At 38.7% G+C, this 13,941-nt stretch overlaps 1 protein-coding gene across 1 annotated transcript; it reads left to right on the forward strand.

Annotated features, from left to right (window-relative positions):
• The first annotated feature begins 996 nt into the window (after positions 1-996).
• On the forward strand, positions 997-13,579 carry Ankle2 (ankyrin repeat and LEM domain-containing protein 2). The gene is made up of 12 exons (XM_077443451.1): positions 997-1,190; positions 2,837-3,088; positions 3,164-3,349; positions 4,359-4,543; positions 4,624-4,761; positions 6,511-6,684; positions 6,764-6,913; positions 7,006-7,196; positions 8,499-9,610; positions 10,672-10,996; positions 12,223-12,354; positions 12,436-13,579. Exons 2-12 carry the CDS (start codon positions 2,875-2,877, stop codon positions 12,800-12,802), a joined length of 3,174 nt encoding a protein of 1,057 aa, XP_077299577.1. The 5' UTR covers positions 997-1,190; positions 2,837-2,874; the 3' UTR covers positions 12,803-13,579.
• Positions 13,580-13,941: the final 362 nt, after the last annotated feature.

Consider the following 13,941-nt stretch of genomic DNA (forward strand, 5'->3'; position numbering starts at 1 on the left):
TTCCCGTTCCCGTTTCCATTTGTCGGAAAAATGCAAGCAGCGAACACATTGGTCGCGACGCGAAAACATTTGAAATTATAGCGTCGCAATGACACTCATTCCCGTTTTTACCGTTTCCGTTCCCATTTTTCGGCGATTTTTTTTCACAGTAATCTTCCCGGACATGCATACAATAAATCCTGAAAGTTCCATCGTAACCGGTTCAGTTGTTTAGGAGTCTATTCGAGACACACACACATACACACAGACATTCAATTTTATATATATAGACTAGCTGAACCCCGGCATGCGTTGCAATGCCATAATAACGCATGCAATTCCTGTTCCCGTTCCCGTTCTCGTTCCCGTTCCCATTTGTCGGAAAAACGCAGGTAGCGAACACATTTGAAATTATTGCGTCGCAATGACACTCATTCCCGTTTTTCCCGTTTCCGTTCCTGTTTTTTTTCACAGTATTCTTCCCGGACATGCATACAATAAATCCTGAAAGTTCCATCGTAACCGGTTCAGTGGTTTAGGAGCCTATTCGAGACACACACACACACAGACATTCAATTTTATATTTATTTATTTATTCTAAACAGACCATTGTGGCATATATATAGATAGATAAATAATCCGTTTACCCTATTCGAAAACTAACCTAATAGGATTTGTTTTCAAAACTACTCGACAGCCCTGATTGTGAACAATAGTAATTGTACTATTCGTCACATTGCGGTGGTCACAAAGAAAATTTTTGCTATGAAAATCGCGAATACACGATATTTGGCACTCAAGTTCTCGTTAGTATGATGGACTTTTCGGCTGCCAGATGTTCCGTTATAGAGATTTTAGTGACTTTGTGACCAGTAATCACCGAACCGTGAACAATATAAAAAAAAACGTATGCAAACGAAGCCTGCGGTATATGAATCACACCCTAAAAGCAGTGGGCGTAGGTAAGGTAAAATCTGAAAATGGGCAGCAGAGACACTGAAACCGGTGAATGGCCGTGTATTGGGGTGTGTGGGCGTGCGCGACGTCAGCGAGACCGAGAGGGAGGGATGCGGCCAGAGCGAGAGCGGAGTGGCGGATGCGCGGCTGCAGCTATTTTGGCTGTTTCGGCCCCGAATTGGGTCAGCCTGTCCACTCGCTCGCCTGTCAGCCGCTCGCACCGCCACCCCACCTTCCGCTGCATCTGCCCTCGGGTGAGACTCCGCCCTTTCGCCCCCGCCGAAGCCAACTGCGCCCCTTCCGACGCAAAACAACGGCTCGACAAACGGCCGTTTCGAACGTCACATTGCTTTCGAACCCCACTACGCACCGCTGTCAAATTTTGTATTCGAAACACGACGGTTTTGTCAGCTTAGTTCGGTGACGTTTTGTTGTTTTGATGAAACGTCAACGGACGCTTGGCCGACATCCGCGCTTATTTAGGCCAAACGACCGTCACGCCTCACACGTCAATGCGTTCCAAATAACACGGTGTTTATTTATACCGTTAATTTTGATAAAATTATGATTTTTTTTTTCGGTGTTGCCAAGTTGAAAAAATTGCGATCGCGTTTTGTTTTAACTATATGGTATTATTGTTATGTTTAAGTATTGCCTTGATATCAAAACATGATGCCTTATACATAAGAGACTTTGATGTTGTTAAAAAAAACATGACTCTGACACTTTTCAATAATACAACTCTGACTCCGATTTTAAAAACTTCAAACGATTCTTTTTCCTATACAATATATGAAAATTTTCAGGTTCATAAATAAATATAGCGAACAAGCCCTGTACGCGGCACCTTTTTCGCGAATTTTGCAATCGAGTTTTCGACCTTAAATACAGGTTTTAATATTTACTCAAGTAACCAGATATGTTAATCAACACATTAAGTATTATTTTAAACAATAAAATACATAATATATTTCGTAGTTTTGGCTTAATTGTCAAATAATCATTCGTCATACAATTGAGACGTATCGTCGCCATTGTTCAACAGACGTGACGTCACATAAACGAGGTTTCAGTATAGTTCCACAAAAAACTAATTTTGACTGGTATATATTCATTTTAAGCAAATTGAATAGATGGCATTCAACTCTCAGTAATATATTCAACCAATTTTGAACCTTAAAACAGTTGAAATAGGCGCATATAAGGCTCAAAATCTTGTGCAAAGTTCAGAAATTCTATGGAAGACAGCCGCGCTACAGACTTGTCGCTCAAAGCTTCCATAGAAGACGGCCGCGGGCAAACAGTTAACAAACCGAAGTGACGTATTACAAAGAGTTATTACAGAATAAATTTAAATTTATGGCTAAGAGACTATGTATGTAGTCGATTACCAGCAGAATAGACTAGTAGTTAGCATATAATGCTTTGTACAAAGTGGTCACGGGTTCAAATCCCACTGGTTTCTGCTGGCCAGAACTTGGATTTGTGACTCCAGGTCGATCGTTTCCTATCAGAATCTGCCAATTTATCTGATTTTATTGAAATGGTTGTAACAAATTGGGAACCTTACCCATTTTCTCGCAAAATTGTTTAAAATGTTGCAAATTTACAAATTTGACCGTAGATGTCTCTGTGAATATTAATTGATATGTATTTATGTACTTTGTATAATACTAATAATAATATTTGTATCAAATGTACAATGTTTCTGACCAGGAAGGCGCATTGGGGTTACCTTTTGGGTCTTCCTGGTATAAATTAAAGATTAAATAATAATTACATATATTTAACTAGCAATATTATCTTGGGTATATTTGCTACAAAAATCATTTATCAACACACGAGTGAAGTAAAAATGAATAGCCATAATTTTAATAAACATGTTTATAACATTTTTCAGAATCTGACAGTGTGAACTGAAGACGAACTACCATCATCATGGCGTTGGCCGACGGCGAAGTTCCGAATGAGCTCATCATACTGAACTCTCCGGAGAAGATGAGCGTGTTTTCACGTTTATTGCGACTGAGCCCTTTGGGCACCAAACTCGAACCTACCACACAGAAAATTGAATCTCCCAAAGAAGCAGACTTGTTTCAGACCTACTACGGTGTTTATATTCCGTGCGAATCTAAAATCGGTCCCGACGAAGGTTCATCATTACAACTTAAATTGGATACATCGTATACAAAATATGTTTGCTCATGTGTGTTTATTTGTTTTTTAGAAATCCTACCCGTATATAAAGATAAACTCGACGCCTTAAAAATAGTGAAGAAATATAAAAAAGCTCGTTTCAAAGCCTTCAAAAATCACCACGATGCCGTAGCCTTTGCATTGCAAGGAATCGAACCGACTATGGATCGGGATATTAGTCATAATTCTGACGGATTGTTAGGGTCAGATATTGGACGTAAGTAAAATACATGTATGCTGTAACATTCAGTGTAAGGTTTTTATCAAATACAAACACCGTGTAATGTTGTTAATGGAGTTTGACCGAACAAAATTATAAAATTACATTATCTAGAACAACAGTAAAGCTATATTTGACCAATCTTATACATGCATTGTATCTAGCGAGTGATTATCCGTATTGTTCTAGTGAATAATATTGCTAGTTCACTTCTATGAAGCAATTAAGTTTACCATGTTTACTTATCTAGGCCTTATTGGCATTTCAAATTGCAATATTTGCCTATACATATACCTACTACGGGGACGCGACAATTGGTGCAAGTCCAAAAGGTTCAACGACAAAATGTACCCACAACAAAATGTTCACGCGACAAAATGTCCATGGAAATAATGTTCAAGCGACAAAATGTTCAAAAATCCTAAATTTTTCTATTTTAATGGAAAAAGTAACTTTTTATTGTATTATATTTATTAATGTATATGGTACTTTTTATCGTATAGATCGCGGATGTTATTAAATTAGTATAAATTACAGGTGTTCTCAACCGCAGCAACATATTCTTATTTAAATTGAACAATTACATTTTAAGCGAATATCATTGAATATCATTTTAAGATGTCATTGAATTAGTTTATATGTCAGGGCTTCTCAACCGTCTCCAAAATTTTCTTTATTTCAAATGAATAATTTACTTTTTATCGTATACATCGCGGGCGTTATTAAATTAGTATAAACGACAGGTGTTCTCAACCGTATCCAATATTTACTTATTTAAAATAGGAAAATATAGGATTTTTGAACACTTTGTCGCGGGTACATTTTGTCAGTGCACTAATTTTCGGGTACATTTTGTCGTTGAACCTTTTGGACTTGCACCAATTGTCGTGTAACCACCTACTACATACATAAAATGTGCATATATTATATCCGAATACCTCGAACTGCCAATATATTATACATTGAGTAGATGAAGTTGACTATAATTGGTTCAATGCATTTTCAGCTGGACAGTCGAATCCGAACTTTGTCACTGGTGAAAAGCCCAGTCAATTCAAAGGACCAAAACCTCAAGACATGGTGGCGTTCAGGAGGTTAATAGAAGCCGGCGATATTGAAACGGTTAAAAAGACTGTGTGGGATAATCCGCGTTATTTAGTCAGCAGCGGTGACACGCCTTCGATTTTACAAGTATATACATAAATATATAAAATGTATAAACATGTAATACAATTTAATTTGATACATATTTGACTGAATTATTTTTCTAGGAGGGCTCCCGCTACAATGCTTTACATGTCGCGGTAAAAGCTCAAAATGTTCAAATATGTGATTACCTTTTGTCTACGATAAGCGATCCTCAATTTATTCAGTTGTTGTATGGTGATGATAATTATGATAGTTGTAAGGTGAGGATGCTTTCATTTACTTTTTTTTATTATCGACATTTACATGGACAGTATTAGTGGCGTGGAAAAATGTAAAGGCACCAGACACAGAATCGCACAGCATGGCATGCTTAGGTAGTCTCCAGATGCAAGTGGGCGTATCTTATGTCATTATTAATTCGTGCGATCTCATTATTTCGACAAGTTTCTCCAGCATTTCTTCAAATATGGATCACTGTTAATACAAGGAAAATATATCACAAAAAACTCTACAGGGATTAGTTTTGGTCTGGTATAGATCAGGCGTGCTAGCGTTGTTTTTTCATGTGCGAAAATATCTATAAAAAAAAACACGTGCCGTGTACCATTCTGTGTGTCTGCGCCCTAACTGACGCCCGGGGCAAGTTTTTTTTTCCCATCCACCCACACTTTTTGTCATAATTGTCGACTTTTGATAAGAAACAAAACACACAATACGGGTACACGTGACGAGCCAGAATGTTAAATTACAGAAAACACAAATATTGGAAGGCAAAGATCGAAAATCGAAAGATCTTAAGTCGAAAGATCAAAAAAAAAAAGGGTGCATGGTAAACGGTACATACTCATTTAATTTGCGCGAGCAGGGTACAACAGGAACAAGAGGAACAGGCTTTTCCTCCCGTATTAATGTGCGCGCGCAGAATACGCCTGTTCCTCTTGTTCTTGTTGTACCCTGCTCGCGCAAATTAAGTGAGTATGTACCGTTTACCATGCACCCTTTTTTTTTTGATCTTTCGACTTAAGATCTTTCGATTTTCGATCTTTGCCTTCCGATATTTGTGTTTTCTGTAATTTAACATTCTGGCTCGTCACAGAGACTGACACAATACATATTATATACATTGACGATGTCCACTAGTCCGGTGGTGACGAAATGATCTCTATTTGTAAAATTCGAGTATTTATTTTACCTAATGGAGTTCATGCGTAGACAATAGACACTCCGGATTAGGCTAATTTGAGCAGTGAGTGCTTAGACAATTAACACGCTAGAGTTCTCATAGATTTGGTTGAGTTTGTGCGTAAACGATAGATACGCAAGAGTAGACCATACGTGTCCAGACGGTGTCACGACAAATCACTCACGGACCTTACACTCAACGGCGTTACGAACACGAAATTTCACTCACGCGACAACTGGCTCACGGCCATTACACTCTCAGATAAATCACTCATGCGGCAAATCACCGGCGTTACGGAGCCAGTAACGCCGTTGAGTGTCAAGTCCGTGAATGATTTGTCGCAGAACCGTTCCGATAATGTCAACTTGTCCTTTAAAAAGAGTAGATTAGATATTTTGGAGTGAGCGATTGTCCTGAATCGTTGAATAAATGCTATGAATCGATTCTGGCCTTTCATTTGGATCCTGAACCCACCCATACTCCAGAATAATCTGATCTACCGTGTGTACTCCCTTGTAAAGGACCACAGCTTCCCCAATCCATTTATATATGTATCTATTGTCTAGGCAGGTAAAGTGTGGCTAGTCTATTGTTTACGCACGCACTCGCCCAGGTCTATGAGAACTCCAGCGTATCCTTTGTTCGGGCACTTACTGAGTCCCGCTAGCCTAATCTGGGGTCTCTATTGTTCATCTACGAATGCACTTGGACAATGGATACTCCCTCTTATGTTCCCACGTTACAATATTATAAACAAATAACAGGTTGTAACTATGCAAAGGAAGAACATACAAAGAATGTTATTAATTATTTATCTTTTTTTCAGGAACGTGCTGCTATATTACTCGATTTATATTTAAACACGCCCGATAAGGCCATGAACGAGACGCCGCTGCATTTCGCCGTGAAATTTGGTGCTAAGGACGTTGCAGATCTGCTGGTTTCGTATCCGCAATGTAACAAGTATAGAACGAACAAGTTTGGCGAACAACCGAAAGACGTATTGATTCTTCTAATATGTATATAATGTGCTTTACCAATGCGTTTTATCATCGACTGAAATTCGAACATCATTGTAGATAATTTGTCAACGATCAAAAAACGACTCGAAAGTCGTCAGCGAGATCGCTGCAATGCTGCAGGAAAGTTTCTACGTTCCGGTTTTGCACAGCGAAGACGATTCGAAGCAACCCGTCATCGGAGAACCGTTTTCTCCCGGTAGTCCACTTGTAAATATTTTTATTTATTATTGTGATAGTCCGATGTATTGTCTGTTTTGTGTTATTTTTGTTGTATGGTCTGTTCGCTTTTTATGTTCTAGCCTTTAAATCCTGATGTGATCAGTCCTAGAATGGAAATTAGAGCATTCGCCGGTCCCATGAACATGGCCGAAGCTCACACTTTTAGAAAGAAATGGAAAACGCCACCACGGTCGTTAGTCAATAAGACGCATTTAGCCGAAGCCAGGTTTAGGCTTCAAGATGTAAAGAAAGGATTAGAAACAGTCGGAAGGTGAGCAAATGTTTATAATAATCTAGGATCTGGTTGTCAGGCAACAGAAAATAATACTCGTTCAGTGGTTTTAATCGTCATTTATTTACCAACCTCATCAATCATTTTAATCATACATGCTAACCAGGTAAATGTAATAATAATATATGTGGCTTTAGGCGTTATAGTGTTGTAAGATTTCAGCATGGCTATCGCCATACTTAATTAGTTTCTGCCACAGTCGTCTTTGGTTTGCATTGTGCAACTTTTAACGATTTACTAAATGTTTACTAGACAAACATCAAACACTACACACGACTTTGGCGGAAATTAATCAAGTATGGCGACAGCCATACCGCATTTTTACAAAACTATGACGCCTAAGACTCTAAAGCCACTTCTATTATTATTAAATTTCTCTGACGCCAACCTAATCATTCATACATGCATTCTTCTAAGTTTCAATAATGATTTCCACACTAATATCGCAAAAGACAGATTATAAAAAGATAGACACTGAGAGATAAGCAGTGTTTTGCACATGCAAAAAATCGTAAACGCCTCTCATAGCTAGAGTCTACCTTCGCGTTCCATGCCCCACTTTTGAATGTGTTCTTACCATTAGATTAACCCGCAGCATTGATTAGTGGTTAGCATGTAATGCTTTTAAACCGAGTGGTCACGGGTTCAATCCCGGACTGGTGCTGCTGGCCAGACCTTTGATATGTGACGCCAGGTCTATCGTTTCCTTTCAGAGTTTGCTAATTAATCTGATTTATCATTGAAAAGGTTCCAACAAATTGCCAACCTTGACTTATTTCTCGCAAATTTCGTGCTTTTCATTTTTCATTTATAAAATACCGCAAAAATACAAATTTATCCATAGATGTTTCTATGAATGCTCTGTAAAAATTACTCTATAAATTATTTATAATTGGCCAGGAAGGCGCAACTATGGTGTTAAACTTGCACATGTTTTGATTTTAAAATTTTAGTGAATCATATTTAAATAGTAGTGACATAGTTGGTAGGATGGCTTTTTTGCATATTTTATGAGGAACCATTTCAACAATAAAATCAGCTAAATTGTAATGAAAACTGTAGGAAACGATCGAATTTGAGTCACAAATATCCAAGCCTGACCAGTAGCACTACTGAAATACTCGGAAACAATTTTTCAATCGAGGTCATCCGCGGGATCGAACCCGTCAACCTCTCGGTGGTTAACATTAACGCAACCACCATGCTATGCTGCTGCCCAATTATGTTTAGTGAAAATAAATTTTAAAAATACTAATATGTTTATGATTGATTTTTTTACAGAAACCTCGCTCAACAGATGAAAATAGGCTGGAAAGAATACTGGCCATTCCTCGACACGTTCACAGATCTCACGTCAATAGAAGGACTCAGCCTCTTGGAAGATTACTTAAAGAACAAGTTCACATCTCAATGGAATAGCTCGTCAAACGAATCGTTCGCCGAAAGCTTGCAAATGACTCCGAAGACTCCCGTAGAAAAATTTAAAGAACTACTCCCCACAGGTGATGCAGCAGACAAAAGTCCGACCAAAGGTCCGTTGACTCCCATGAGTCCGATGAGTGATCTGTGCGCGGCTCTCAAAACCCTGACGATGAACGAGGCTAGTCAAAAAAACTCGCCGAACTACAACCGGTTCCGAAAGTATTCCGATTCCAAATACAACAAGCCGGCAGTCGAGGAAGACGTCAACACTTTCTTAAATCCCGGATTGAATCCTCATCTGTGCGTCGAAAAGTCGTGTCAGGTGTTCGCGAAACGGCTCGGCTTAGGATTCACCCACGCTCTTACCGCCGAAAACGAATTCATCGCCGAGTGTCTCAAGTGCGAGATAAAACACCTGCAGCAGACCGTCAGCAGCTACTTGGACGATCCGAGGTTTCAAACTGTCGACTTTCAACTGCTGCATTCGAGGGTCGCTCAACTCGTGGCCCAAAAGCTGACGCTTGACAATCAGTTCAATGACGACACCGAGATATTGGTCAAAGAGCTCGTCGAAATTTCCCTGACGAATGTGAAAAATGGCGACGCGTACTCCTCGGACGAAGAAGACGGCAATCTACCTTACCGGCAGCACTCTAAGAAGTACGACAAGACGCGCAAGAAGAATAGAGACGTCGGCGCTCAGATCAAATGCTTGGCTAACAATATATTGAGGTGTATCACCGCTAAGAATATCGACCAGTCGCTGAAGACGCTCAAGACCGAGGAGGAGTGCGTAGATATCTGGTCGAACTTGCACAAATGCAACTGCTCGTGGCAAACGGAACAGTTCATACGCAACTCGCGTAAGAACGCTTCGTTGAAACGCAATCATATTAAGAACAAGGAGGATGTGTTGTCTTCCAGTCCCAAGTCGACAGTTGAAAGCGTATCTAAACGGCTGCTCTTCGAAGGTGGGTCAGCTTTTTTGGTGTATGTGTTCCAAACCATTCCACTGGGTCCTCTTTATCCGACATCTTATTCTATCTTCACACCCGTTCGTTCCTCTTTTCGTACCGTCCTGTATTTTTTTCTGTAATAAATCAGGCCCAATTATATGTAGATGACAGTCATATAGTAGATTGGACTTATTTCATAAGCTGATTGCCGATTGATATGGCAACTAAACAATCAACTGATGAAATGAGTCCTATTTATCTTGCAAATACTTTCAAAGTACATACTGGCACAGCACAGACCAGCAACTGCACGTATTCTTTGGTACATTCTATATGGACACATTCATATGTTCCGTAATGGGTATGTGACGTTGACTTAACAGCAGCAGTCGACAAAATCTATTCATATTATACAGCAGTACATGTCACCGTGACGTATTGTTGCGTAGGGGTGGGTTCAGGATCTAAATGAAAGACCAAAGTCGCTTCATAGCATTTATTCAACGATTCAAGAGGTCCACACGGATCCACCGCTCACTCCAGAATAATCTGATCTACTGTGTGTACCTCCTTATAAAGGACAAGTTGCACATCACAGCTTCCCCGATCTATTAATGTGTCTATTGTCTAGGCACGTAAAGGTCTATTGTTTACGCATGCACTCGCCCAGGTCTATGAGAACTCCGGCGTATCCTTTATTCGGGCACTTACTGAGTCCCGTTCGCCTAATCCAGGGTCTCTATTGTTAAGCCACGAATGCACTTAGACAGTGGATACTCTCTCTCTCTCATGTTCGCACGTTACAGTATCAAGCAAAACCGACTTTCTCTGGCAACTGTGGAAATATTTACGCACGACGTGACGTCATAGTAGCGAGTGCACGCGTATTGACGACAGTGCGCATGCGCATATGAATATTTTCGCCTTTCACTCGGCCGAAATTTGTGTGAACGTGCGCTGCTGTATAGTATGAATAGACTTTCATGATTATATAACTGTCATTGCTATAATATTGCCTTGTATATATGTATGTATAGCGGTCACATTTATGTATATGCTATTTTTTTTTATCACAGAGGATGAAACAGACGACTGCGCTCTGTCAGAAAAGGATCTGTCTAACTTGAAAGGCGATAAGAACCACAACTTTTCAAACGGCTGCAAAATATCAGAAGCGAAATTGATTGAGAAACAGCTTGACGACGTCGAAACGGACTCGCACAGTTCCGATGAGGTCTTCAGGGACATATTTTCTTCAGACGATGAGGTGAAAAGCGACGACGACGTGTTTCACACGCCGCTCTTGAGCGGCTCCGACAACGAAGAGTCAGATTACGAAGACGCTGACGATGCGACCAACTCCGAACGAGACGTTCAATCGGTCTATGTCTTCATCCTTGGGTTAATATACATATATACAATTATAATATTATTGTATTTTCGCTCTCGATCTTCAACTTGCTTGCTTTTCAAACTATGTATAGTATAATGCTATTGTGAGGAATCAGCATGAATCAAATAACTATGTAGTGATTGAGAAAGTTCAAAAAGCATTTCTTCGTTTCATTTATAGGAAAGAGTATGGGTATTACCCATATCTCTACCCTTTTCCTTTCCTTTTGGGCATGTTTGGGTGTAATTTCCTTGAACTTCGGATAAACTTCTCATTAATTCGTTTTGTTATCCAGCTTCTACGTGGTAGTACGTCATGCCCGTCGTTACTGGAACAGTTGGGACTTTATAATATGTGCCTGGTAGGCATTATCATTTACTCCTTGTACTTCTTGTCCGCACAGTTCTTTATCAGTTGGCTCCTATTCCAAGAGCTATCCGACTTGTTAGTGCAATCGTTGCTGCTGTGCCTGAATATGATCAGTGAGCATAATTTATCAGAGATTCTTTTAACCTATTTGCGTGGTAGCCTGCTCTCATCATTATTTTCACAATTGGATGTGATGTATGAGTGAATTTTGATCTTCTCTCTTCAATTCGGGCCTCACGGGGATGTTTCGTATTCACGGCTGGTTCTTGTACATGCGTATTGTTGCATAGGGGTGGGTTCAGGATCCAAATGAAAGGCCAAAGTCGCTTCACAGCATTTATTCAACGATTCACGAGATCACCACTCGCTCCAGAATACTTGATCTATCCTTATAAAGGACAATTTTCCCAGCATAGCGTCTCCGATCCGTTGGCGTGTCTATTGTCTAGGCACGTAGGTCTACCCTGGCGATTCTATTGTTACGAACGCACTCGCCCAGGTCTGTGAGAACTCCAGCGTATCCTTTGTTCGGGCACATATAGAGTGCCGTTAGCCTAATCCGGGGTCTCTATTGTTCACCCACGAATGCGCTTAAACGGTGACTACTCTCTCTCTCGTGTTCCCACGTTACAATATTATGTTCTTGTACATATGTAATATATTGGGGCTGACTGTTGATGCAAGACATTTTCAATTTTTCTCCATATATTCAACTATTATTATACATATGTTTTGTGACTACTTCTATTATTGTTTGAACCTTCGTTGCTATTGTTTTTTTTTATGTTATTTGTTCTACTTGTTATATTTATTTAGTCCAAATTAATATTCTGATGCTTTTAACATCACTTTTATATTGTTCTAGTGATAAGCCTACTAAAACGGACAAGGCCGTTTACGATGCCGTATGCAATTGTGATATAGATGTAACTAAATATCCTTACGTATACCGGTGGAGGCATACAGTTAGTTTGTACACACAACAAGAACGGGAAAGGTATTTTTTTGCTATGATTTAAATTTGTACGCACTTACATTGAGAGTTTGTATCGTTAATGATGATTTTTTTTTAATTTAGTTGGCCGACGACGCATCCCACGTCAGTAGATTTGGATTCTCCGATCACTTGCTCGTTCAATATAGGCTATATACCCAACTGTGGAACCAGCACGCCCACCCAGAAACCGCTGCGAGGAGTGTATACGGTTAGTGTGGAGGGAAACCCGAGTCCGAACCTGTCCAGACAGAACGGCAGCGTGATAAATCCGATAACGCTCCTGACGCCGACCAAAAACAGCCTCAACTCGCTGAAGAACCAGACGTGGATGGGCAGCCCGAAGCCGAGCATGCAAGTGTCGAAGTGGATGCGCGTCACCGGACCAAACTCCCCGAGATCATCTCTGATCAATCGAAACTACGGACCAAATGTCAGCCTCGGTTTTTAGTGACCGTTTGCAATTTTATCGTGTCCCCCCCCTTTGATGATATTATAAATGTATATTTAAATGTTAAATGGTATATGATTTATGTATATGTATATTTTATGTGTCACTTTTAAAAAAAGGGCTGATTCAAATATGATTTTGTTCTGCTAGAATGAAATTGTTTATTATATATATGTATGATATGTAAAAAAAATAGGAGAGAATTATTTATGTTTAATTAATGAATACGGTTGTGTATAAAATGTTTGGCTAGATTTTATAGTCTTGTCATTTGACTCATTATGATGATTTGTTCAACTGTCTGATTTTTGGTCTCGTTCGATATTTGCATTCATGTATGTTTGAATGTTTGCTAAATTATGATAAGTCATTCCTTTCCTCGTTCCAAAGTGTTTCGTTTTTTTTATATTATTAAATTTTAAATGCTTTGTATATTACTATAATTATACCTAACATATCAGTTTTGTATCTGGAATTGTGAATAATTTAAATTAAAAAAAGGATGTGCTAGAACTTCCGTTGTATTCTGGGAATAAAACGTGTTTTATTGTGTTATTTAATAATGCATTTAAATTTGTAATACAAATGTACTTAGAATGATTAGAATTTTTGATTTTTTTTGTTCCCAACTCTGATGTACACGATTTATTGGCTCTTATATGCATTAGTTGGTTCTTCTTTTATTGTAATTAAATATTTCTTTCCAAATGCTGAAAATGTGCGTGTATATTCTACAGTTTTACATTTTTATAAATAAATAGTTCATATATCAGTCATTTTTGTTTTATTCCAATTAAATGTATGGTGGCTGTTATTGAATAATTTTGGTTTTGACAACAGCTGCAGTTTTTAAGGTTGAATCATTAAATATTAAACATTATATATGGCTTTTTACATATAATCGCATGCTAATAAAAATCATATTTTTTTTCTTAAGTGCTGACATCTATGAAAATTTTTGTAAATCAAATAAAAAGTATAAATTGTTTTTAATTTTTACAACAGATGTCAGTAAATAAATTCATCTGTTAATATTCCAAACCATTTTATTCTAATTTCTTTTTGCGTTTTTACTTATTTATAAAATATATTTATTTTATAAATTTACGAAAAACTAAGGTTATTATTTTTGTTTATTT

Source organism: Arctopsyche grandis, chromosome 12, assembly GCF_051622035.1.
Source record: "Arctopsyche grandis isolate Sample6627 chromosome 12, ASM5162203v2, whole genome shotgun sequence".
Classification (NCBI taxonomy): domain Eukaryota; kingdom Metazoa; phylum Arthropoda; class Insecta; order Trichoptera; family Hydropsychidae; genus Arctopsyche; species Arctopsyche grandis.